The 27,956-nt window shown below is 43.0% G+C and overlaps 1 protein-coding gene across 10 annotated transcripts in view; it reads right to left on the bottom strand.

The window, feature by feature from the left end:
• Positions 1-628: 628 nt before the first annotated feature.
• The window catches only part of FOXN2 (forkhead box N2), a 125,683-nt gene continuing 98,355 nt past the window's right edge, over positions 629-27,956 (bottom strand). For 3 of the 10 annotated variants that reach the window (XM_065590749.1, XM_008179215.4, XM_008179216.4), the window contains exons 3-6: positions 25,181-25,305; positions 12,291-12,355; positions 5,603-5,671; positions 629-5,023 (exon numbers count right to left, since the gene is read on the bottom strand). In XM_065590749.1, the coding sequence (XP_065446821.1) occupies positions 4,506-5,023; positions 5,603-5,671; positions 12,291-12,355; positions 25,181-25,305 (777 nt within the window). In that variant the 3' untranslated portion in view covers positions 629-4,505. Of the gene's footprint in view, positions 5,024-5,602; positions 5,672-11,638; positions 11,802-12,290; positions 12,356-22,359; positions 22,463-24,262; positions 24,357-25,180; positions 25,306-27,956 lie in introns of those variants that run through there. The other 7 variants (XR_010600244.1, XM_008179219.4, XR_006172664.2 and 4 more) reach the window with 7 other exon arrangements.

Consider the following 27,956-nt stretch of genomic DNA (forward strand, 5'->3'; position numbering starts at 1 on the left):
AAACAAATACCTTGTGTATAAAAGCAAAACATACACCTCATGAACAAGGCATAGCAGTAGAGAAGGGAAAGGGATGAAGTGATACTCAGAAATTGCAGTGACCAGTGACCTCAAAATAGTCTTAAATTCCAGAATTTAGGGGTGAAATTCTGGTCTGAAAGTCAAATAGCAATATTCTCATCATCTTCAACTGGGCCAGGATTTCTCCCCAGGAGTGGATTCTTCCATTTTATGAACTTAGAAAAAAATAGAGGGGGGTGGGGCTCAAGATGTTAGCGTCATGTCATTTTCATCTATAGTTCAGAAGTGGTCCAATTATCAAGGAAGAGTTAGACAGACAGTGGATGTTTTGACAGAGTTCACTTGTGGTACAACTTATGAGAGTGACTTTCATAATTAAACAGAGACCTAGACTGAATTACAAAGATTTTTTTTAAATGGGCCAATCCTGTGAGGCAGTGACTTGAATGGGAGTCAAGGGCACTCAGCCCCTCATGAGAACAGGCCCTGTATCTCTGTGGAAAAATAGATAATACTGGGCTGCTTCCCATTCTTAATGCTGTTTATTTGTATATAAGCCCCTTCAATCACATGCATGAAAAATGTGCAGAAAATGAACAGTCATAAATGTTATAAAACAAAGTTTATTCTGCAATGTTTTATATTGAATTGCATCTCTTTGGTAAAAATAAACTTTATAAACATTTTAATTAACAGAGGTTAGAATACAAAAAACTAAACTTCTGTAAATTGTCTTTAAAATGGGTAAAGGACTGAACTAGGGCTGTGGGGGTGGGTTAGGATTGGTCATCTACTGGCAGAATTATTCTAAATAAACCCAAGACATTTCTTATGCTACATTAGAAAACAAGCTAAAGGGAGTATTTTAAAAACAACTCCAGTTGCTTTGATCAGAAAGCATTCTTACAATTTCACTTTTAAATAAATAATAGTTACAATGAATTGGCAATTATAAAATGTCTTATATCACTATATGATGGCAACATAATACTTTAAATTATGCACTTAGTTTGAAGAAATGTACATTTATAAAACAGTCTTGATAATGGCACTGGCAGATGTGAAGAATGTGCTTTAAAATAATGGCAGGTGCAACATTTAAAATACTCTACTTTTTCTTTCAATAAATATTTTGACTACACCATTATTAACATGTATGAATGCTTTGCTTTAACCAAAGCTTTCACTTTTTAGCCTAACAAAGAAGTTGAATGACTTGCAACTTCCATTTTTAAAGTTGGATTTTAAAACATTTGCTGTGATTTTCACAGAAGCAATAATTTAGTACTGGAATTTGAAAGACTGATTCAGCTTTTTATAGTATTCACATCAGCATTTAATAGGATAGCCTCCCTGGTAAACAGGTCTCACACTTCTTCATTTTAATTAAGAATTGCAAGTGACATTAACACTTTCCCTACCCTTTTAACAGCTGCTAAAATATACCATTTGGTATGAACTCTTTATATAATGTCACTGAAAAAGCAGTTAGAACACCCTTCAATTTATACTATATACACCATGGTCTAACTCAGACCCCAAGGTGTGTAAATGAAAGGATATGAAACTCTCTCAGGTGAATATAAAAGAAGGGTAATCCACAACAGAATAGGATGACATTCACATCCTCTGCAGTGGGAGGTGTTGAGATCTGAGAAGCAAGAGATTGCTGGAGGACACCACAGCCCTTCTGTCTGCTGGAACAGAGCACTGAGATTAATACAGGGACATGCAGGAATGCGGTCAGTGGGTGAGTAAAGTAAAGAGCCATCTGCCTTTACACTTGGTGGGGAGTGCAGCACTGACTGTAGCAATGGGTGCAAAGCAGTTGTACAAGTGTCCTGTGCCCTACTACCGCTTGCTCAGAAAGGAGGATTCCAATCCCCCATCTCTCTCAGTTCATTCATTTAGGTTTTATGTGAAAGGTGCAAATTGCACCCTTAACTTTGTTAATTACAGAATGATTTTAGTGCTCTGTCTTTGTATATGGAGACTAAAATGCATTATAAATCTATCTCCCAATTCTGACACCCTCACTCATACTGAGTAGCACAACTGATTCCAGTGTAAAAGTGGTACAATCAGGCCCCATTTAGTATGGAATCTTTATTTTGAAAACATTGATTCTGTTGGGAAATGAAGGATAAGATTTGAACAGGTTAACATTCTTGCCAAGGCAAACTGCAAGAAAATGAGTATGAATACAAATTCAAATACTGGAAAATTTAGGGAGTGATCCACCTTCCTTCCTTTAAGGTTAACAGAAAGGCTGTGATTGACTTTATCTGGAGCTTAATACAACACTTATTCCATAGTGCTGAATTTAAAAAAATTGAGATATACAAAACTTAAATGAATTTCAAAGTGATATTAATGATGCTTCTCCATCGTTGAATTATTTTTATATTGCTATAATAATAAATTACTTTTACATTGCTATACTGAACATGTTTTGTATCACTATTAAAAAGTATATTGGCAAAGACTAGTGAAAGAAATGTCAAGCATCAACATGTACATCTCAGTGTTAAGAAATCCCATGTTTGTAATTAAAATTAATGGGTTTTTTTTCATTTGTTTGTTTTTCAATTGTGAGAGAATTAATTTCACCCATTATCTGTTCAATAACAGATATGGTCAGCTAATTCACTGCTCGAGACATCTAAGAAAGATGCAAATATGATGCAAAATGGAGCACATTTGTATACCATTTTTTCCTCAGTATAGGTGGACGTGTGTGTGTGTGTGTGTGTGTGTGTGTGTGTGTGTGTGCGCACAGTCACAGTGCCAGAGAGACAGATTTCTTTTTTTCCTTTTTACTTTTATGCTTAAAACTAAAAATGGAGCCCTCTTAAAGCCACTGGATTTAAATACCAAAGAAACGCTATGTAGATGCTTGAATATCTTGGGGCCTGATCCAAAGCCCATTAAGTCAATGGGAGTATCTCCATTATCTTCAACAAGCACTGGAGCAGAACCTTAGAACAGTAGGCCTTCAGCAGCATGGCTGTATGAATACTTAAACTGGAAGGGATAATTATATGGGCAGGATACATGGAGAAACTGACAAATAAGAAAACACCGAACTCTAAGAGCTTTGTATCCAAGTGGCCAGAAAAACATTATCCCATTAGTAACAGTTTAGCTTCATTTCTTTTTGTTGAATCCAGCATTGTTCTGAACAACCAAACACTGGACACGGTTTCATATATGGGTATACAGTATTTGATTCTAATTCTAAGCCATCTTGCCCAACACTTATTGAAAGCAGCAGCTTAACGTATGAGCTAAACAGATTCATGGCACATCACACTGCCTCTCAAACACAGGCAAAATGACCTCTTTAAGTTTTATATTATGCTGAAACATACTTAAGGCATTCTTATACTTACAGTACTGTTAAACTTATTCTAACATGTCTGTGTACCCATTTTTCACAAAATATTAAAAAAATTGCCACCATCTACATTAAGAGTTAAGCAGTCAAATTGAGCTTTTTAAAAAAAAATCCATTACACTCGATTACTATAACATTCTTGTCCGCAAGATGTTTGGGTTATAAAGATTATTATTGCAAAGGTGATGAATTTTAAGGAGCTTCACCCCCAAATATGAAGAGACTACCATGAGTCACAGTGTATGCCCTAAGAATGCCATGCTATTGGACATACACTGTAGTTCAAAGGAAGCTAAAATGGTACATATAGCATGAAGCAGCAGCACAGTAATCAGTAGACTTAGACCAAAGTTACGGTAGCAGATATTAAAACGCACAAAGTGTATTTAGAAATTAATGTAATTAACTCAGTTTTCCTAATCTTAAAGGAAACTATTATATTATGCTTTTCTTAAACATGACCCAAAGTTCTTTCCAGCAGTCATTTACATTTAGCCATCTAGAATCTCCACTTCATTTGTGGACTCAGACAGCATGAACTTTGTGTTTTTAACAAGTATTTTTTACACATGAAAAACAAAACAAAAACAGCAAAAACCTTTAGCTAACAGCTAATGTGTATTCAATAGTTGGGGAAAATGGTACGTGGCACATGTACAGTGGCAGCTTCTTACTGTTTGCTATACCAGTGAAAGTTATTTGTGTCTTGGGGAGGGAGATGGGGAAATTGTGTCCCCTCACATAGGGTGAAATTCACTATGTGGAGTAGGCCTGCTCAGGGGTAAATTTCACACATGCATCTGAACCTATGCATCCCCCTGTAAATGGTCAAATATTCAATCACTGGTCATCAAAAAGTATACAGTTAGATTTTCACATGTCATGCATCTCTCCTAATCTGAAAAGATTAAATAAAACATTTTCTAAGCAATGATTTGAAAATAAAAGGCCAAACTATAATTAGCATCAAAAAAATAAAAAAACAAGTCCTCTTATGGCTTTGATCTTCCTTGTGAAGGGTAAAAGTAGAAGAGTATTGCCACACTTAAAAAAAAATATATGTATATATTCACACTAACAAGCATTACTATTTTTTCCTCTGCTTTTGACTTTGGGTCTTTGCAGTACTTATTAGGGAACCCAAGCATGTGCTGATTCCAGCCAGGTGGAGCAGAGACCCAGCTGCCTCTTTCAGCTCCTCATCAATTTCTTGACATAACTCCTTGAGAGCTTTCTTGCTAGGCTGACTTTTGTCAGAGGTATCTACACAAGATTGTGATGCATAGCCACTGTCTCCAAGAGGGTCGTCTTCATAGTCAATGTCCGTATCCACTTCACTATGAAAACCTTCACTGCCATCGCTTCCTGCATGGCTGGTCTTGGAGATAAATTCATACACCTCATCAACAGAGGACAAGGAAGACATGCTGGACCTAGATGCACAACATTGTGAAGCCATGCTGCTAGCACTGTAATTGTGATCCTCCTTTGGATCAATATTAGTGGCTGCAGAATGATTTTCTTGCAGGTTTATGGAACTGTGATGATTAAATGCACTGCCATAACTCCTCTTCTTGGGCATCTTGGGAGGTTGGGCCTTCTCACCTATTGAAAGCAAAGACGTATAAGTAAGCAAAATAGCTCAAACTAAAATCTGCCATCCCAGTCTGTCAGACTGATGTGCAAAGGTAAGATTTTTAAACTGAGTATTTAGTTTACATAAGGTGTGATGGATCCATCATTTAATGAACACTGAATACTAGAAGATCTTGATATTCAGCAAATCCTGAATACGAATAGTAGTGGTAGAGACACGGGCTAGAAGTATAGTGTCTCCAACTACGGAGTGGCAGAAGGCAACCAGACTAACGGGAGAAAGCAGAAATGGGGTCCCTGTAAAACTGGGGAATGTTGACAGAAGGGGCTGAATATGCAGGATGGCCACCCTACTGCCTCCAAACCATTTATAAGCTAGCCACAGAGTTTCTCAACAACGGGTCCGTGGACTGGCACCAGTCCCTGAGATCTCCCTGATACAGTGTAGGAAGGCAGCAAGCCAGTCACTGCTATTAAGAAGGTTGAGAAACACTGAGCTAGAGCATACCTCACTTCTGAAATTTTCAGCTATAATTTTTTTAGCTTTCAGTTAAGGAAAAAACAATGCATAAAACTGTTTATGCTTACAGTCTAAAATCCCTTGTTCAATGGAAGTATTTAACAGCATCATTGCAGTAGCAGCATCAATATCAGAATCTGTAAAAGAGAGAAAGCAAAAAGTTAGGTTTCATTTTGGGGTAGGGTGGAGAACAAGGAATCCTGCTAAAAAGTAACAACAACAATATGCATTTATAGTTGGACACACAATAAATTGGAATCATCGTGTCAAAGAATCCCAAACAGGCATGACTGCTGTATGCTTAAAAATTAGCTTCTGAGCATGAGTGAATGTGACTTGATTAGAACTAACTTTGCAGAACAAATCACAGTGTATTTTAGTGGTGATATGAACATTATAATGTACATTTCTAATGTACATTACCAGAGCTGAAGTCAAGGAAGAGTAGCCTCACATTAGGCAGTTTTGTATATGTATGATCAGCCTGCAATGTTATATTTATCTATGAATATTTGCTATTCATAACAATACAAAGAAAAAGATTAGCCATCTGCCACAACAGAGATCTGCCTTAAGCAGCCTTGGAACTTATTCTACAAACATGTAGTTTGTAGAATTGGTGCATTAGTTAAATACAGCACTGAGATTCAACATGGATGAATAGCATCTTTATATTAGTGCAATACAAAGAGCTTTCCTTACAATATCCATCACATTACCCACATGTCAAATGGAACAACAGCCAAGCAGAGAAACAAAAGGAAAAAGTTATAGAACTCTTCAATCTAGGGAGCATGAAAGTATAAATAATAAAGGGGCAATTGAAGACCTAAAAATAATTAGATAAACAGCATTACTTTTACTCAAAATTACACATGTAGCTGTAGAAATTCTATACAGCAGGATGAAATCATCAGTTTCTTGAAGAGCCCAACAACAACACTGGACAGTACTGTAAAACAACTAAAGTTACTAACTGGAATCAGAATCAGCTGGGTTAGCAATTAGCTCTCTGCTCACAATGAAAGAGCTATTGTTATGTTCTCACTAGAGCTACTAAGCACACCTTTTCCTGATGGTGATCCACCTACTCAGGACTACTCCATCTAAAAATAAAAATCAAACTAAATTATGTCTATTTTCTCATCTTGCTCTTTATTTACACCACACTTGTCCAAAAATATGCCTTGCAAATATTTAGTGGAAAAGGTTTCCGTCTGTCCTATTCTAGGCTATTTCAGGGCATCTTAAATGTATTTTAAGCAGAGGAAAGCAATAAATGGGCCTTACAGACATTCTCTCCCTGATCTTTTTTCAGCAGCATAACAGAATCAGACCCACATTTCTCACGTATGGTGCACGGGTCAGACAAAAGGAAAGCACCTGTTTATGGTATGAGGGAACAAGGTGTTCCAAAGGTGGGAACCCCCTATGAAGTAGTGTGGTTGTCTCACAGAGGGAAAATGCATAGTGGGAGTAAGCATGTATGGGGAGTGGTGGACTGAATCGGGGGCAATGCCTGGGAAAGGAACCTTTATGGGGGAGAACAGGCTACCAGCACCCTGCAATCCTGCTGAACAGGGTTGGGGAAGAGAAGAGAAGCTGGCTATTCAGAGTTTTCCCCTGTTAAGCATCTGTTGAAGTTTAAACTGGTGGTACACAGCAGCTCATATGGCTCTTTGTTTTTCCTAACGGCAATACTAATTAATTATTAATTATTATTATTAAATGAATAGCTATCATTCTTAGACATGGGAGCTATATATTTACATTTCAAGAGGAAAATAAACAATCACATTGGGTCAAATTTCTCCTTGACCAGTGATGAAATCAGCTTAATTTTTAGGAAGAACAAAGTCACATTTGGGATCATGTATAGCAATTTGGATAATTACTAGGATGTCTATGCATTTACAAAGCTTTTCTTAGAATTCACTTCACAGAAGGCCGTGAAAAGCCAGCTTGATACTATTTCAGGAAGGGGGGAGACTGAGCTTCTGTTTTCAGTGCTAACTATAGAATATATACATTTTTCACTGTTAAAATGGGAGAATGCTAAAACAAAATCCTTTACAGTCTGCCCTACTGCTCATGAGATTTTTATTCTTTTCCTTTCCAAAATGATGTTGGCAGCAACACCACCACTGAATTTACAGATCTTATGTAACCAACTGACAAAAAAAGTTGTTAACCATTATCTTGATCAGGAAGTGAAATGTTCAGAATTATCACTTGCTGCCACAGACATTTTCTTTTAGCATATAAGTGGTATATAAACACCACTTTGTTAAATGTCAAGGAGTTATAAACATTAATTCAAGACAGAACTACCTGCAAGCATGGTTTCTGCGTCTCAGTACCCCAACGCAGAACTCGTGAGTTGCAGTTCTTTCTTTTGCCTTGTAAACAGCTCTTCAGATCACCACTAATGTATTTTGGCTTCCTCCCTCTTGCTGGAATATACTTTCCCAAATTTATGCTTCCCCAGCACCATGGCTAAAGAATACACTAAAAGAAGTCTTCAGTCTCAACAACAGCTGCCTCCTAAGACCCAGGGAACACTAATGGCTTGCCTCTTAACAGAGAGGATTTTCTGAACTGTTGTATGATATGCAGAAATTCAATTAGAACTGATACGAATTCTTGATACCTTTGGTGTATCAACTGGAATGACTAAAATCAGAGGTGATGCATTTGACGCGGGGTCACATTCCCCTCCTCCCCTGACCCAAAATACATCATCTCCCCATCAACAGTTACTCATCGTCTCTTACTAGCAATCCCAAACTTGTATGGGGCACATCAGCACAGTCATTTAAAAAAAAAAAAAAAAAAAAAGTGAGATACAGAATTCTATTCTACAGCAACCCTTGGGATACTTAGAACAAACATGTCTATCCTTTATTCCCTAGGGAAAGTGTGCAGAAAAGGCTCACCAGTAGGGTTACCATACTTAACAAATAAAAAAAAAAAAAAAAGAGGACCCTCCACAGGGTCCTGGCCTCGCCCATTTCCCACCCCAGCCCCGCCCCAACTCCACCCCTTCCCCGCCCCCTCCTCCCTCCCACTCCCAGCCACGCGGAAAGGGCTGCCCGAGCGCTACTGGCTTCATGGTTTGCTGGGCAGCCCCCACACCCTGCGCCCCCGTCCGGCACTTCCCCAGCGCAGCTGGAGCCCGGGAGGGGAAGCGCCCGGGAGGGGGCGCAGGGTCTGGAGGCTGCCCGGCAAACCGTGAAGCTGGTAGCGCTTAGGCGTCGGGCAGCCCCCTTGCCTCCGGACCCTGCGCCCCCAGCCGGGCACTTCCCCTCCAGCGGCGCAGGGGCCGGAGGCAAGGGGGCTGCCCGAAGCCCATAGCGCTCGGGCAGCTCGGCTCTTAAACAGAGCTGAAGAGTCAGGGGAGGAGCAGAGCCGCCGCGGGAGGGGAAGTGCCTGGCCGGCATTTTCCCGGACATGTTCGGCTTTTTGGCAATTCCCCCGGACGGGGGTTTGAGTGCCGAAAAGCCGGACATGTCCGGGAAAAACCGGGCGTATGGTAACCCTACTCACCAGCTGTTCAGTAAACAGGCCAGGAAACATCCTAAGACCAGCATCATGGGACAACCAAAAACCTGGTTTGGATGAATGAAATTTAATGCTGCCTGCTGAACAATCCTCAAAAGTCCTGACTAACTTTTCTGGTGGTCTGTGGCTGAAAATTAAAACTAACCTCCCATTTCATTTGCCTAAAGCCCCACATACAGCTGAAGAAATTGATTATTTAATCTGCTTGTCTGCTACATCACTAAATTCCTGCTTAGGTTCTATTAAGTCAGTTGTGCCTCATACTGGAATTTGAGAAGCGCGCGTAAGGTTATTCCTATATGGCTAAAAAAATAAAAATAAAAAAAAAATTTAACATATTTTCTTGGCAGCCAGTCAGTTCAAGATCCAGGATAAGTCACCTGACACCCCTTCCCCCTCCAAAACAGCTATCAGCAGAGATCCTCTACAGACACATTTCCTTCTTGCTCAGGACACTAAACCTCTGGTGGAATATGCCTTTTTATTGATCAGTTGTATATTCAACCATATACAACAGGCTCTGTAGGAATCCTAGTTCAGGTACTCGGTATATGGTGGTTTTAGTATATTTCTGGAACAACTGTATAGAATACGATGTTTTGATATCAGAGGCCGCTTTTCCTATTTAGGGAGAAATGAAGTGCCAAAATTATGCTTGGCCTTGGAGATAAACTAAGGTGAAAGATGTACCATTTACATATAACAATAACACTACCTTTGAATGTGAAAGCTGGATTGCCCTAATGGCTAATTTTTTCTTGGTTGAACATCAGAAAGTCTACAGGATAGGGCTACTGCAAGATCCCAAACCCGTGTTATACTGCACTCATCAAAACCTAGATGGACAGATTAGATAGAACCAGCTGGGATGAGGAAATGGCTACCAGAAAGGCATAATATGCACTTATAGTTAAGTGATATTTCTTTTTTGTCCACGTGGCAAAGAATCCCAAACATACATGACTGTTGTATGAACAAAAATTAACATGTTATATACTGAGGATGAGAGTGTGACTTTATTAGAGCTACCACTGCGGAACAAATCATAATGTATTTTAGGGATGATAAAATACTTCACTTCAGCATCAAAGAGAGTCTTCTATAAACGACAGGGCTATTGAAGTGCACTGCATACTTGGCGTACATACTGTGTCAGGTGGACACACATTAAGATGTATTAGAGTCAAGACAGTGTGGTTCAGATCAATAACTGAGTATATCAACAGGAAGATTCGGGACTCAGCTAGGACTTGAACAGAGAATTTTCAGCGCCAAATACACAACTTAAAATGAATTTCCATTAGCTTTCAGTAGCAGTACAGCTTATATCTTTTCAGCCTTCGAGCCACCAGTGAGTGAAGTTCTCACAACAGCCATAAATCACACAGAAGGATGACTACATTTTGAAGTGCCTTATAGGTGCTATCTGCTCTACAAAAATAAGTATGGTTAAACAAGGGTTGTGAGGCAACATTTTTTTTATGTCCTCATGGAAAATGAAAAATATTGTATTACACTGTTGAGCCCTAACAGCAGCTAAACATATTGTTAATCCTTAACAGTGTGCTGATTCAGGCCCTTCCAATCTCTCTCCATTACCCGTTTTGGGGGATGATTTAAAGGTGTATCTATATTATAAGAGCCATTAACTGTAAGGAAGGTTATGTGATCTAATATTTATTTTATTACTAATTCGGTTGGGAAAACAGAACTATAACCTGAATATGGGAGAGTGTTACATATTAGGATGTCAACAGCGCTATCTAGAGCCAATAAATACATCAAAACCTATTTGATCTGGTGACAGGTTCTATGGTACCAATGGAAACAAAGAACAAGACAGTGGAGTAAACTTTTTCTTGAATAAAAGGGATGGTATCCTCCTATGTCCTTGAGGCTGGCTTGAAAATGTAGTGTCACACGTGTTCACCGTGGTTGACACCCACTTGTCAATGAAGACTGATGCACAATCCTCCCTTTAGAGAAGGGTGGGAGGCAACAACCCCCCTCCCCCAGATATTGCACAGTAAAGGCAGACAGAAAAATCAGCTTCTTGTTAGAATTTGCTTCATCTGAAGGCAAATGAAATTTCCCTTGAAAATAAAATAAAGGAGAAGGGAAGGGACCTTTGAAAGAAGGACAACCCGTGTTAAGGAGTGGTGCAGAGATAAATGGCGCGTCTCGAGAAGAGAATCTTTATCATCTGTCACGTCATTAACAGAGCCCTGTACTCTGCAGACTGCCAGGGGGACCATCACGTGTTTTTATTATAAAACCATCCTCTGCCCTTACTGGTTGTTGGAGCACAGAAGGCCATGAAGGAGGATTGGCTTCTCAAAGAGTGGAACCCCTTCTCAGCACCAGGATGGCGAAAGACAGACATGCTATATTTTCTCCTTTGCATAACTGCGAGACTCACATCTGGATCCCATAGTATTTTATGGATCTCATGAGTAGACCATAGGAAATTGTAATCCTGCACCTCTGCCTTGTGGGATTGATCCAGGATTGATCCAAATGCAGTTTTTCTCCTCTGAAAGGTAAAAGCTAACATTTTTTGACATTGCAGAGAGATGTGCTGGCCCATGGTGCAATCATAGGGCTCTTCTGGCTATCACATTAATCATCATGACTTTAGGCATAAATCTTCAGATACTCCTGTTCCTTACAACATAAATAACCAGACTCAGAAGAATTTTTCTCCCACTGTCATAGGAAATAGAAAACAAAGAGAACAGACAAGCGGATTTTAATACACAAAGCTTTGCAGGATATGGCCATAAGACTAGCCATAAAGCAGCATGTCCTGCACAGAGCATTTATGAGGTGGAATGGCAGTGTTAACCAGGCTACTCTGGATTTACTTACACCATGACATCCTTGTTTCATAGAAGTGCAGCATATGCCCATATCATTCTATGACATTGCACACATTGGTGTAATTACACCAAAGTACAAAGTGTAAACTTTTTTTTTTTTTAAAAAGCTCGTGATGGATTTACTAAAAGAACAAAATCAGTTTAAACCAAAGACACACTAGGACAACTAAAAGAGCACTCTATTAACTGACTTTTCTGAAAGAGTCTTTGTACACTTTGACAAAAGTCCATCTTCACATTTCAGACTGCAATTTATTCTGAATATGAATAGCATTGTGGGAGGGCAAAACATACAGAATATTAATGCCATAATTACCTTTTAGAGACCGGTCATGATTCTGCTTAAGTACTGAGGTTAAGTAATGAGGACAGGATGACCTACTGAAAAGAAAAAAAAATTTACTAAAACCATAAATATTACTAAATTTAATATACTGTGACTAGATGAAGTGAAGAAATTTTTATACCACAAAAAGTTAAAAGAAAAAAAAAGTCATTAAAATAGGAGAGGTAAGCCAAGGAAGCCCCACAATTTCTACTACTTTTGGTAGCTAAATAGTAAGCAAGCCAGTCTGATTACAGAACGATATAGATTTATAATCAGGACTCAAAAAAGCCCATTCACTTTGGGGTGATTAGGAAACTTTGCTTGGCCAGCCATCAACTTGTGCAGATTCTAAGTGTTCATTAAAATTTTTTAAAAAGCTCTAGCCTTTATGGTTGTGAAGAAACTTTCTAAATATGACTTAAGTGTAAATCAGTGCAGTGATGTCCAGAACTCAGGTGCCTCTACTGTTGCTAAGGATTTTGCCAGGCTGTAGCTAAATGAAGACTGTTAAGAGTCCTGTCAGTTTCATTGCTGCTAACCAAAATGTAGTGGTCAATGACAAATTAAGTCAATCTCACTCTGCAGTTGCTAGAGAAAGCTCTGAACAGAAGTAGAAGCAGGCAATGGAACTTTTTACTGGAGAGGAGGATTCAAAACCTGAGGCTAAGGGAGCAGTAAAGCAACACAGATACGTGCCTCTTCCCTTCCCAGCAGCCAGGAGGCTTGGAAGTGGGGCAAAGTAAAGCACTCCCAGGCCACGTCTACACCACCTGCCGGATCGGCAGGTAGTAATCGATCTATTGCGTCTCGTTTAGATGCAATAAATCGATCCCCGAATCGACGCCTGTACTCCACCTCAGCACGAGTAAGCGGAATCGACGGGGGAGCTGCGGCGGTCGACTTGCCGCCATGAGGACGGTCAGGTAAGTCGAACTAAGATACTTCGACTTCAGCTATGCAAATAGCGTAGCTGAAGTTGCGTACCTTAGATCGATTTCCCCCCCCCCCCCCCCTCCCAGTGTAGACCAGCCCCCAGACACACTAATAGCCAGAAGACTACAGTGGAAGGAAGGAACAGAGAGACTTCTTTTTCCAAAGGAAATGGGGAGCAGAGGAGAGGGCCTTCAAATGTAATCAGACACTTAAGCCCCCAAACGGGGTCCAGGGACAGGTGAGGGGAAGTTGGCTTGTCTCCTAGATGTTGCCTTTGGAGACTGTGTGCTCCTCCACCCCCATCTTCTCTGAGACACTGAAGACAATGCAGGAAGTGATACACGGTAATATTACAGAAAAGACAAAAATGAGAGAAAAAAGAAGAAAAGGAGGAATAGAAAGAAAGAAAGATATGTAGTAAGCAGGACTGCTTAAGCAGGACTTGACTCATACATTAATTGACAAATTTCACAAGTATTTGTCAAATAAAATCGACAGATACTTTTTTGTATTATCTGACCAGCTCTAAAGCTGGCCATATACTATTCTGTGAATACATTATTCAATACAAACAAGTGAAATTAACCAAGTAGTATATTCAGAAAATATTTTTGATATTCAACCAGCCCTTGTAGTATGTTAAATTTCATTAAAAATGTATACAAAAGAAATTTGATTAGCAATATGTTGCTAATCATGTCCATTCCACAATAGGTGTGCGTGCTCGCCCCGTGCACCGGTGCCGGAAGTTTTTCCTTTAGGAGTACCCATAGGGGAGCACTCCTAGCAACCCCTGGAGTGGCGCCGCTATGGCACGGTATAAGGGGCTCTGCGCACTCCCCCCATCCTCAGTTCCTTCTTGCCAGACAACTCTGACAGCGGGGAAGGAGGGCAGGATGTGCAATGGACATGAGCAACACATCTCGAAGAACACCAGTTACGGAAAAGATAACTGTCTTTTCTTCGAGTGATTGCTCATGTGCATTTCACAATAGGTGATTCCAAGTTATATCTGTTGGAGGTGGGTAGGAGTTCACAGACACTCAGGACGGAGCACCGCCCTACCGAACCCGGCGTCCTCCCTAGTTTGGGAGACGATCGCATAATGCGAGGTGAACGTGTGGACTGACAACCATGTGGCGGCCCTATAAATGTCCTGAATAGGGATGTGAGTCAGAAAGGCAGCCAACGAGGCTTGCACCCTAGTCGAGTGCACCCTCACAATTGGTGGAGGGGGAACTCCCGCCAGGTCGTAACAAGTATGGACACACGAAGTGATCCAGTTGGAGAGCCACTGAGTGGAGATCAGCCGACCTTTCATGGGCTCGGCCGTGGAGATGAACAGTTGCGAAGACTTCCTGAATGGTTTTGTACATTCCAGGTAAAAAGCCAGAGCCCGTCTCACATCTAGACTCTGGGTGCCATTGAGAGATCAAACAGGAGGATGGTGAAGTGTTCCTGTCCTACTGTGAAGTGGAGGAAATGCCTGTGGCCCTCGAATATATGAATGTGGAAGTACGCGTCCTAGAGATCGAGGGTGGTGTACCAGTCTCTGGGATCCAGGGAGGGGATGATGGAGGCCAGAGAGACCATGCGAAACTTGAGCTTTACCATGTACTGGTTCAGGCCTTGCAGGTCCAGGATGGGTCTGAGCCCCCCTTTTGCCTTCGGCATAAGGAAATAGTGGGAGTAGAACCCCTTGTATCTGAACTCTGCCGGCACCACCTCCACTGCCCCTAAGTGAAGGAGCCGCCCCACCTCTTGCTCAAGTAAGCTCGCGTGAGAGGGGTCCCTGAAGAGGGACGCAGAGGGAGGGTGGGTGGGTGGGGGTAGAGAGAAACTGGAGGGTATAGCCCAGGGAGATTGTGTTGAGGACCCATTGGTCCGAGGTCAGCAGCGACCACTCTGGGAGGAAAGTACATAGGCAGTTGGAGAAGGGAAGGTCGGGTGGATCTCTGGTACAAACTGGTAAGTCATCCCTGGGTGTCATCAAAACTGGCACTTACCTGCCTGCTTGCCCTTGGAGGGCCCAGGCTGGGGTGCAGGCCAAGACTGCCGCTGTGAGCACTTTTTATAGTCCCTTGATTTTTTAGAAGGGGGCTCGTATCTGGAGTGGGTGGCCTGACTGGGGGCTTGCTGCGGCTTGAACTTGGTCCTGGCTGGGGCTGGGACATAGAGACCAAGAGTCTTTAATGTTGTGCGGGAGTCCTTGAGACCGTGTAACTTCAAGTCTGTTTGTTCCACGAACAGGGCCTTGCCGTCGAATGGGAGGTCCTGCAAGGAGCTCTGTGCCTCGCTGGACAACCCAGATAACAGGAGCCACAGCGCTCTTCTTATGGACACATTGCAGAGGCCATAGATCTTGCACCCGTGTCCGCAGTGTCCGAGGCTGCCTGAAGGGTTGCTCTGGCAGCAGCTGTGCCCTCCTCAACCAGAGCCTTAAACTCCTTCTTATCACACTCCTGGAAGGAGTCCACAAACTTTGGCATTGAGCCCCAAAAGTTAAAGTCATACCTGTCCAGCAGGGCTTGGTGGTTCACCACCCTCAGTTGGAAGCTCAAGGAAGAATAAATCTTTCTACCGAACAAGTCTAGTCTCCTCGAGTCCTTATTCGTAGGGGTAGAAGCAGGTTGGCCCTGACACTCCTTATGGTTGACCGCCTCAACCACTAGAGAGTTGGGGATGGGGTGGGTATATAGATACTCGTGCCCCTTAGCAGGCACAAAATATTTTTGTTCGGCCTTTTTAGAGATGGGGGGGTAAGGAAGCCGGGGTCTGCCACTGGGCATTCGAGATCTTTCCCACCCCTTCGTGGAGTGGGAGAGCCACCCTGGCTGGCGCTGTAGCCAAGAGGACATCAAAGAGGGAGTCCGAGAGTTCCTCCACCACCTCAGCTTGTAGGTTGAGGCTTAATGCCACCCTTTTCAAAAGTTCTTGGTGGGCTTTGTGTCCTCCTGAGGGACAGGACGATGAGGTGCCATGATTGCCTCATCGGGGGAGGATGAGAATGGGGGTGTGGTACACTACGTCCCCACCAGAGCCGCAGGTCCCAACACTTGGTCCCCTTCTGAGCGCGGCACCGAGGAGAAGCGCTCCACTGACCCCCTTCATGGGTGGCTGAGGAGGCCAATGGTCTTTTTGAGGCTCCGGCCACTGCGCGAGCCACAACCGGGCGCTGTGTCGGGGCCCACGGGGCCCATTGGTACCAGGGTGCTGGCCAGGGAGCTCAGTGCCACTGCACCTGCTGTGGCACTGTCAGAGCAGACTGCCCCGCCTGACCCAGCTGGCTCACTGACTGTCTGGAGGCTGGGCTGGCATACGATCTACCGCTATCCCGGGATGGGGATGAGTGACAGTGTCGCAAGCAGTGCCAAGCTCGAGCTCATGATCCCGGCGTGGAGGACCGGGAGTACTGTCTGTAATGGCTGCTCCACGAACGGCTCCGACGGGTGGATCCGCGACAGCTGGTTGCCAGCGATCTACGCCTGGGGCTGCGGGAGTGACCGGGACAAGGACTGAGAGCGACGTTGGGGCTACAATAGCTTCTCGGAGTCAGAGACCCCCAGTGCCGTCTGTCCTGGTCCCGGCAGGGCACGCTCTGATCACGAGGTCTGTGCTCCCTCAAGGCGGAGTGCAGCCTGGACACCCTGCTGCTCGGCACCCAGCCAGCCAACCTGTGGGCTGCGAGCGGGACGGTCACTGTGTGGAGAGCAGCGTCGGGAACCTTCCCTCGACCGTGAGTGGTACCGTCCAGGCGGAGACTGTGGAGATCCGAGCGCCGGCTTGCCTCTGGACCAGGGAACTGCTGGTGTCAGTGCAACCTGTACTGGTAGAGACATTACGTCTCGAGCCACCTGCAGGGCCTCCGGCATGGAGGGCACCTGAATGTGGCCACTGGCGTCCGGGGAGGTTGGCTCGGAGTGGGCTGGGCTACTCGGCTTGACCTGAGTCAGAGGCCAAGGAGTCGATGGGGATCGAGAGCTGCCCAACACGGGTCTAGTCTCGTCCCCAGCCTTGCCCTGGTGCCTTAACGGAGAAGACCTCTTCTTCGTCTTTTTAGAGTGTCCCGTGGATGGGGAGCAGTGCCGACTGGTGGAAGGCAGTGTTGGGTCACCGCGCACTGATGCCGCAGTGCTCAGTGCTGACTCGGAGCAGTGCAGGGGTGATGGGGTCAGGGCCGACTCCATCAATAGGGCTCAGAGCCATAGATCCCTCTCCTTCTTGGTCCGAGGCTTAAAAAGATCTGCAAATTTTGCAGCGGTCGCTGGGGTGGGTCTCCACCAGATAGCGTAAACAATCAGGGTGCGGATCACTCACGGGCATAGGCCTTTTACAAGTGTTGCACGACTTAAAGCCCAAGGCATGCCCCGACCCAGGCGTATATATCTATTCTAACTATACTACCCTTTTTTTATTATTATTATTAAAACTACAAGTACTAACTAACTACGAAATAAACGAAGTTGAGCAGGGAAAGCTATAGCAGAGCTAGAGCAGAGCAGTTCCGAAGTACCTTCACTGGTGACAAGAAGGAACTGGGGGGAGCACGCAGCATCCTTATACCACACCATAGTGGCGGCACTCCAGGGGTTGCTAGGGACGCTGCCCTACAGGTACTGCTATGGGAAAAACTTCCAGCACCGGTGCACGTGGCGAACATACACACCTATTGTGGAATGCACATGAGCACTCACTCGAAGAAGAACCTTATTTTCAGAAGTACTGAGCACCCACAAATCCTAGTGAAATCAATGGGAACTGCTGGTTGCTTAGCACTTTTAAAAATCAGGTCAACTTTTAGATAGTTAACTACAGATTTAGGACCTTACTTTAGGCATCCAGTTTGGGAAATCTTGGCCATAATGTTTAGATGAGTTTATGTTTAATTTTATTAATACTCTAGGGCTTTTTTTCCATTTTACAGGTTTTGCCTGAGATTTTTGTTTTAAAACTGTATTTATTTCTTTGAATTGAGCTTAATTTCAACGGAATCCTTCAGCTGATAAATGTTTTTATTTATTAGGTGACTGTCTTATTCCTTTGGCTGCGCATGTCCTTACAGCTCTGGAATCACCTGTTTGTGTGCTATGCCCGTGATCAGAGGTGGATTAAAGTCTCCTGGGGCCCTGGACCAGAGCAAGTGAGAGGAACCTGGCACCAGAACTGTGGCCCTGCCCCACCCCTTCCACCGGCAGCCCTACCCCTGTTCCACCCCTTCCCCATAGCCCCAACCCATTCCACCCTTTCCCTGCGGCCCTGCCCCTGTTCTGCCCATGGCCCCGCCCCATTCCATCACTTCCCCCATGATCCCACTCACTCCTTTCCATCACCACACCCCGCTGCAGCTCTGAGACCAGAGAAGCTCCTCCAGCCCAAGGGCCATGGCGGGAAGCGAGAGCTCCTCCAGCCCCGGAGTCGTGGTGGGGGGCAGATTTTTCCAAGGGCCCCAAATTTGCTGGGGCCCCTAGGCCTGTGCAGTAATCTGCCATTGCCCATGGTATTTTTGTTATTAGTCCAATTACCACTGTGGATTCATCCTCATCATATAATCACAATTTCAATTTGGCATAGTTAACAGTCTCTGCTGAACAGGATTTCATAACTAGATTAGCAATGGTGCAGCAGATCAGGGACAAAAGTGCATTAATTGATGTGTGTAACGAAACTGGTACGTTGCTAGCCTGCATTATATTTGGCAGTAGTTACTGATATCAGTCTCATTTTTATTGGCACTGAAAATTGTCACATTCACCACCCAAGAAAATGTAACAGTTTAGCTCTATAAACAAACACAGCTATTTCAATTTTTGTCTGGATAGGTTGCAGTGGTGCAGGAGAGGATGAACAAGGAGAATTTATTCAAAGAAAGAAAAATCACAACTGTTATCAGAAGGAAAATAAGGGATCTATACAACATTGTTTGATTTGCAGTCCTTCACATAAAGTGATGAAGTGGCAAGTGTGCAAGAAACATAGCAACCTGTCCTTTCACATGGGCTCAGATCCTGCAAACACTATGTCCACACAATTTGACTTCAGTGGAACTAATCACACGAGGAAAGTTATGCACATGCTCAAGTGTTTGCAGGATCAGGGTCTAGGTGATCACCATAACCCAAAGGCAAAATGCACATCTTGAAACTGGCCATACTCACTATACTCAACTTGAGTAACAGGTTTCACATAAACAAAGTACATCAATTATACCAATCATTTACTGTACCAAAGATTTATGTCTAAAAACAGGTCCTGTAGATCAGAAGCTGTTGCTTTTTTAAAATTTGGTCAATTATGTTTTTTGGGACTACAAGTGAACAATAGCTCTAAGACAATGCTAAAATATTACTGACTACAAATACAAACCCTCTTGATGAAATCTGGGGCTTCCTCTGGCACAGTAACCATCATTTTCTCTCTCTTCATAGGATAGGATAAAGCTTTTGGGGTGGGGGTGGAGGGATTATAGCATTCTGTTTGGCATTATATATATATATATATATATATATATAGTTCACTAATAAAAGTAGCATTTAGATTCATAAAGGCCAGAAGGGATGATTTGATCTTTTTGTCTGAACTGCTGGATACCAGAGGCCATTAAAATTTCACTAAGATACCCCTGTACTGAGCATAACAATTTGTGTTTGATTAAAGCATAACTTCCAGAAGGCATCTAATCTGGATTTGAAGACATCGAGTGATGGAGAATCCACCACTTCCCTTGTTAGTTTTCAACAATGGTTAGTCACACACTAAAAATGTGCCTAATTTCTTATTTGAATATGTTTGGTTTCAGCTTCCAGATATTGGTTCTTGTTATCTCTTTCTCTGCTAGTTTAAAGAGCCCTTTAGTACCTGGTATTTTCTCCATGTGAAGGTCCTTATACACTGCAATCAAGTCACCTCTGAATCTTCTTTTTGATACACTAAATAGATTGTAAACTCTAAAAGTCACACTGTAAGACATTTTCTCCACCCTCTCCAATTTTTCCACATCTTTTTAAAATGCTGACACCAGAACAGTACTCATTATTTGAGTACTGGTCTCACTAATACCATATACATGTTTATTAATTATTATTTAGAAACTGTTTCCTTGCTGCACTACTGCTGAAATAACAGCTGAAGCTAAATGTCTGAATTACTCTGTTCACAATAAAACTTAAGGCATAAGTAAATATTACTCTAAAACCACAGCTCTCTAAGAACTATTGGATTAAGATTAAAGGGCTTCTCTACACTACAAAGTTAAGCCAACATTAGGCAACTTACATTGACCTAACTATGGAGGTGTACACACTGCAATACTCCTCCTGCTGCTTTAACTTTCCTGCTACGCCGACGAGAACTTAGGGCAACCTGGTTAGAATGATGCAGTGTCAGTGTAGATACTGCATTGCTTACCTCACCCTAAGTGGCCCCCAGCAGGTATCCCACAATGCCCACCATGACTGCTCTGATCACTGTTTTGAACTCCACTGCCCTGCAGCCAGGTACACAGATATGTGCTCCTCCCCTTTTAAGGCCCCATGGAGTTTTGAAATTGCTCTTCCTGTTTGCTCAGTGTGGAGAGCTCACATAGCTAGAGCCCTGCTCAGATACAAAATTTGTATCCACATCCGATCCGTGATCCACAAAAATGATATAAAACAGATATCCACGGATTTGCAGGGCGACTGCCCAGATGAGCAAGCCAGCTCCATGCAGCAAACATGCTGCTGCCTGGAGTACACAGAAGGTGGTGGATTTCCTGGGTCTGTGGGAAGAAATCACTGTAGGGAGGCTGGGAGAGAGAATCACAAGGACCTCCCTACACTCCCTGTCCCCTCATCCCTACCTGCCAATTCCATGCATCTTCTGGGGCCACAGCAATACCCAAGGCATTCCACCCCATGGGAGATTAAACATTACAGCTGCACGTACACCCAGCTGTGAGAGCCTCCTTGGGGTATGTGCTTATGAATTCCCTCTTCCATCCCTTTAAAGATACTTTCCCCTGCATGTATGAAGTTTACCTCAGTATTACATAGGTATGTTTGCATGGGTGTGGAATAAAAATCTACTTTTGGAAACGGAATTTCTCTTTATTCTCCATCACATGGTGGCTGGTGCTAACATTCAAGACAATAGCAATAGGTGCACATGCATTATAAGAGTTGGGCACGCACAGCAATCATACAAGGTTTATAGTGTGATGCAAACAAACAATGCCAGGCTCAGCACACTACAGGAACACATATTACTCTGGCTCAGTGTTAAAATGTTCCTCTACAGCCTCCCCCAGCCAAATAGCCCCCACTGAACTCCTCTTATAGCCTTATGTTCGTAACACACAGCACAATATTGAAGAGCAATGCAGGATCCATGCTTTCTAACAGAGATGGTTAGCTTGCAGGTTACCAGGGCATTTGAAAAGCAGCTGGCAATTTAGTAGGATACCCATGGAATGATGGGATTGAGAAACCTGCATCATGTGACACTAAACCTGCCCCCCATGAGGCATTACAAACTCTTCCCAAAACATCCTGCGCCAGTTGCACAGAGGGCTAATTACGCATAGTGCACAGCTCTGTGTTGATGCAAGAGCTGCTACTGTGGATGTGCTCTGCCAACACATGGAGCGTAGTGAGGACATGCGAGGTGGTTTAATTACAGCAGTGGCAGTAGGTTGACATAACTTAAGTTGACTTAAATTTGTAATGTAGACATAGCCAAACTTAGGCTAAGAAAAAAAAAAAAAAAAAAAAGAGAAGGATGAATGTATCCCTTTCCTGCACAGGTCAGAGGCCTAGAAATGTAATTTTTTTTTAAAAGGGGCATTTAAAAAGAAAAACATCTTTAAAAGACAGAAGGAAATATATCAAACATTTAGTTAGTAGGAAAAAAAAAAAAAGATATGCAATAATAAAGCCTGCAGTGAAATCCTGGACCTATTGAAGTCAATGGGAATTTTGCCATTGATTTCAATAGGGCCAGTATTTCACATTATGTGCAATACTAACATAATTAGTGTGAGACTAATGCCTGGCTTCAATGAAAAAGAAAAACTACAAAACAACAAAAGTGCTACAAATTTAGGACCTGATCCTGCAAATACTTATGCATTTGGAGTAAAGTTTCTCACTTATGTGGTCCCCGCTGTTGTCAATGAGGACTATTCATATGAATGAAGTTACTCCTACTTCAGTGTCTGCAGGATCAGGTCCTTATGAATTTAGGGTTTGACTCTGCAAACAAGACAAAAAAAAACCCACACCTCATGAACAAAGGTTTTTAGGACCGAGCCTTCACTTCAAATTTTATCTACAGAGAAGCTCATGTCCATTATGCAAAAATACTAGCTCTTGTAAAACACATCACCTTCTAGAATCTAATGACTGTCGTTTCAGTTGCCATTGTTTCGACAACAAGAAGCCTGAAAGGCCACGAACCATATTAGGACACTTTTAGTTCTGAATATTTAATAGTACTTAAATTTTCTTCAGTGATTTTTATTAATGTTTTTATTCCAATAGTGATTTCTTTCTAAATAAATGCAGCTATATATTATAAAAAAGTGCTTTGCATTTAGACATTTTAAAATAGATTTTAAAATTGATTATTTTTAACAAGTTCAGAATATCCCGAAGTGCCAAATACACTTTTCAAGTGCCTTACAATAGCTTCAAATTCTTCTGCTGGGCTCTTTCAAACAGAAGAATGATCACATATGGCTTAGCATAGCTAGATGGTTAGAGACCACTTTTGTAAATAAGAGAATACAAAACCCAAGTGTAAGCCACCAAGCTGTGCAAAGCTTTTTATTCACTACTATGTATTTAAATGCTTGCATTAGGGTGTCAAATCCAAGGGTCAGTGTAGCAGTTTCACTTAAAAGTAAAATGCCAAGTTGAGTTTTGTAGTAGACCTAGCAATTATAAGTTCTACCAGAAAGTAATATTGAAATCTCTCTTTATTCATTAGAGTTGAACCATCTACCATCCTCAGCTTAGATTACACACTTTAATATAATTTATTTTTCCAGTTTAACTTTTTAAAGTATTTTACTTTTTAAAATAGTATGAACATACAAAAGAAATCCTCCAACATGAATGGAAATAGTTTATTTATGGAGTATTCCTTTGTAGCAGAGGTGGGCAAACTATGGCCCACGAGCCACATCCAGCTTGCAGTACCCTCCTGCCTGGCCCCTGGCCCAGGAGGCTAGCCCCTGGCCCCTCCTCTGCTATTCCCCCGATCCCGCAGTCTCAGCTCACTGCACCGCCAGCACAATGCTCTGGGTGGAAGGGCTGCGAGCTCCTGGGGCAGCGCAGCTGGCTGCAGCCAGGCGGCACGGCTGCCTGTCCTGGTGCTCTGGTTGGTGCAGCGCAGTAAGGGGGCAGGGAGCGGGGTGGTGGTGGTGGATAGAGGGCAAGGGAGTTCGGGGTGGTGGTTGGGGGCGGGGCGTGGATGGGGGCGGGGCGGTCAGAGGGCAGGGAACAGGGTTGAATGGGGGTAGGGGTCTCAGAGGGACAGTCAGGAAGGAGGGGGGGTTGGATGGGGTGGCAGGGGTTCTGGGGGCAGCCAGGGGACAGGGAAAAGGGGTGGTGGAGGGGGCAGGAGTCTGGGGGGGGCTGTGAGGGGGCAAGAAGCAGGGGGGGATAGGGGCAGGGGCCAGGCCACTCCTGGCTGTTTGGGGAGGAATAGACTCCCTTAACCGGCCCTCCATTCAATTTCCAAAACCCGCTGCAGCCCTCAGGCCAAAAAGTTTGCCCGCCCCTGCTTTGTAGATATGTCAGCAAATAAGTGTTTTCAATACATCACAATTTTTTCCTAGCACCTTTTCTTTAAGTTTAAAGGTGCCCAGACATTCCAGGCTAGTAGTGGTTAGTTCCACTGAAACTGGGATTTTGTCCCACTTACACAAAACCCAGGATATCTAGTCACCCAGGATTGCCTGTTCTCCAAAGCACTGTGTAGTACTGCTACCCACAGAGGTTCAGACAGCTACTCACCCCACATCAAGTTGTAAGTGAGAAAAGAAGGGATATCCGCTCCCAACAAACCTGAAAATAGCTGAAAGGCAGCCCAAAGACTTGCTAATAGAAGTAGCTCCTCTTTGTGCTGCTCCTAGCTATGTCCCTGGTAGAGTCACATTGGGAAGAAAGAACAGGGAGAAAGTGAGAATAGAGAGAGAACAGGGTGCATATAAAGGGAAGAGGAACCAGGAGAAGACAAGCAGTAAAAACAAACCAACCAACCCAAATGAAAGCCCAGGAGATTAACAAAAGGCATAGAGGAAGTGGAGCAAAAAATAAAAGTTAGGGCTGAGCAGGAGGCAAAAAACCAATGCCCCCAGCCTTCCTCTCAACCCCTTAACTCCTGCCCCTTGCTCTCCCCCCCCCCCCCCAAAAGATGCTGGGCTTGCAGGAATGGGATAGAAAACATAGCTATGAGTTGAGGGGAGAACAGAATACACAGAGTTAAAAACTGTTTTCTCCACCCCCATTTTTTAAAGGTGTCCCAGTTTTTCTGGAGAGGGAGCCCTCCTTCCTGCCCACTTGCTTCATACACTTTCCCTCCTTCCCCACAGATATCAAATGCTTCTCATGAGACAGGTGTCCTGATGTATCAGCCTGAAAATCTAGACTCGCTAGATTCTCACTTCCTTGTCCATTCTGCCCACTTCCCTCCCTGAGCCCCATTCAGCTCCTTCTCTCCACCAGTCATTTTCAATCTATTATCCACCCTTCCATGCAGTATTGTCTTTCTTCCAGCCCTCTACCTCCATTCCTCTCCACTCCCATGTCAGGAAAAACAGAGTTTGTGGGAAATGACTGGTCACCCCATTTTTTTTTTCTTTCAAATAACGACTTCTTTTGTGTTATAGATTGCCCAGGCTGTTGTGTTCTTTGGGAAATGTTACCATAACTTAATGCTGTACTTGTAACGGAAAATTTGCCTACCTCGGTGGTGATGCCGGTGGGGTATAAAATGTAAGTGCTGAGGGAAAAGGTTGCTTTTTCAGTGCTTGTATAAGATTTGGCTTATATTCCGGATCAACACACCATAATGAACCTTTTCCATTCACCTGGAGAGGGGGAAACATAGTAGTGTGAATCAGAAGATTTAGGAGAAATTAGTAAACAAGCCATAGAGGAGTCCATTGTTACAATATTAAACATCCATTGTATCAACAACACTGACTATAGGCTACGGTATTTCCATTCTAAACCCATTTTCCCAGCTAGAACTTGTAAACTTTGATTTCAGTCCATGCTAAATATTTTTGTAAGTTTGAAGAAAGTCTGTTCAGCCATTTGAGGGGCAGCGATATGCGCCCCCTTTCTGCCCCCAGAAATAGGATCCCAAAGTTGGGATTCCCTCCTCTCTCCCCTGCACTCTAGGAATGTAGGGAGTTGTGTGAAATGAGCCCAGGTAGTGTGTCAGCAGAGGCTGGCATGAGAAAATGTACATATTAGTAGAGTCATATTAGCAAAAATTGCAAGATAAGCATCTAAAAAGGACTGGGAGGTTTAGAGTAACTTTTTTCGTTTTAGCCAGTCTTTTCAAATCCATCCAAGTCAAATGTCTGTACTGAGGACTAAATGCATAGCATGTTAGAAGTTGCAAAAACAAGTCATGTTTGATTTATCACATGAGAAAAGGGAAAACTAATTCTGAAAAACAAATGTGTGAATTAACAGCAGCATAACTGAGAAAAACTTCAGTTTTCTTCTAACCTTCAAAAGAAAATCATTTTTGGGTTGACTAGGTGCAAGGGAAGTCAGCATCCCAGGAGTGTGTATGAATGTAAGGGCTGGTCTACACACAGCTTTTGTATTGCTAGACTGGGTTAGAAACAGTTTAAAAAAGTACAATCCCCTAATTATAAGGGCTGTAGTTACACCAATATAAAAGGTGTTTAAAATCAGAATAGTTTATTCTCAGGTTATGTCTATGTCCCATAGCCTAAGCTTGCAGAGCACTTAGTGTAGAAACCGCTGATACCTACAGAAAAAGTTTTTCTGCTGATGTAGGAACACTACCTTCCTGAACGATGTTAGCTATGTTGACAGAAATACTCTTCCATCCACATAGCTGTGTGTACACTGGGGGTTTTGTCGACATAGCCATGTCACTTGCAGGGGTGGGGTTTTTCACATCCCTGCCCAATGAAGCTATTAACTTTAAGTGTAGACCAAGCCTCAGTGTGTAGACATGTCCTTAAATGAAGTGAAAGCAGCAAGGGTTAGGTTAGACTAGCTGCTGCAACCACTGCAGAGTCTGGCTGGAAATTAAGAATTCCAGGAAGTCAGAAACACAAACACTGTCCGACTGACCCCAGGCCCAATTCCTCTTTTTATCTGAATGACTGTTTCTGCATTAATGTTTCAGTTCAGAAGGCTCTTGTATCTCTTAGGACTCTTGAGTAATACTCTGATGACCCTGTGGTCTCATCTTCCCCCATCTTTGCTTTCTGGTTGGAATAGTATTTTACAATAAATCAAAAACGTGAACAGCCAGTTTCTTCTACAGTACACTGAAGTCCATGGCCTTGTCAAGACTTGGGGAAAAATACTTTTTTCAGTCAAATGACCTTAGCTTGAATGAACCCCCCCATTTAACACCAATATAAGCACAGTTTAGATTTTAGCAGATCAAATTAGACTATAACTCAACCATCTAAAATTACTAAAGGGGTTCAACCTTGTGCAACAGAGTTGCTCTTAAGCTCGTGGGCAACCACTGCTGGGTTCCCAGTCAGGCGTACAAGACAAAAGTGTTTTATTAGGCTGTCACCCCTTTCGGGGGTGGGAGGGAGGGAGGCGCAACACCTACAGCAGTCTTTCCCAGCAATGGCAAGGAAGGCAGTGGTAGCAAATCAAAATAAAAAAAGTCCTCCGTCAAGCCTATCTTCCCTCAGAGAGAGACTAGCTGGCAGCAATCTCAAGCAGTTCCTGACCCCAGAAGGCTTCTCACAAAGCGAGACCTGGAGGTCTGCTCTTCCTTCCAGCCAGTTCCCAAATGAGCTGGACTCTACCCTTTTAACCTCTTCCTCCAAACCTGATACCTATAGCATGGTCGGGATGCCTGAGCCCACAGCAGCTCGTTAACCCTTTCCTAGCCAGGGTTTTTTTTTTTTTTTTTTTTTAAAAACAACCCATCACACTGAGCCTATACTGATGTTAATTCAATTGCGTTAAACTAGCTCAATTGAATTTGATGGGGAAAAATGGTATTTTTCCTAGTCCAGATAAGGCCAATGACTCCCTGTGGCTTATAGTTTAGTGACAAATCATCATGTCTGGTAACCAACTACTAAGTGAATTATTGTGGTCCCATGTTTCCAAAACCTGAAACCCTGACAATTTAGTGTATCCTACTTGGCAGTACCCATAAGCCCAGCAATGTTATCACTATTTTGCTACACATTCCAGGTTATTCAAATTGACATATCAAAAAACTAAGCAGGAGAGAACATGCTCTACTTCTCCCAAAGCTTCTTTACCCACTCACTGCATATAGGGGAAAGCTATTAGTCAGGCTAGTTGCTTCTTGTAATACAGAAGAGACAAATCAGATAGTGAGAGATAAAGCAACCCTATCCCAGTAAGCTATAATGTCACAGCTAGGAGGGTAGCAGTGCCAAGTTTTGCTGTTGAGAAGTCTGGCAGAATCTTACAAAAGCCACTAATGCATACGGATGATGGAAGGTGGATCAAGCAAAAAAAATTAAAA

The sequence above is a fragment of the Chrysemys picta genome, chromosome 3, assembly GCF_011386835.1.
Source record: "Chrysemys picta bellii isolate R12L10 chromosome 3, ASM1138683v2, whole genome shotgun sequence".
Classification (NCBI taxonomy): Eukaryota; Metazoa; Chordata; order Testudines; family Emydidae; genus Chrysemys; species Chrysemys picta.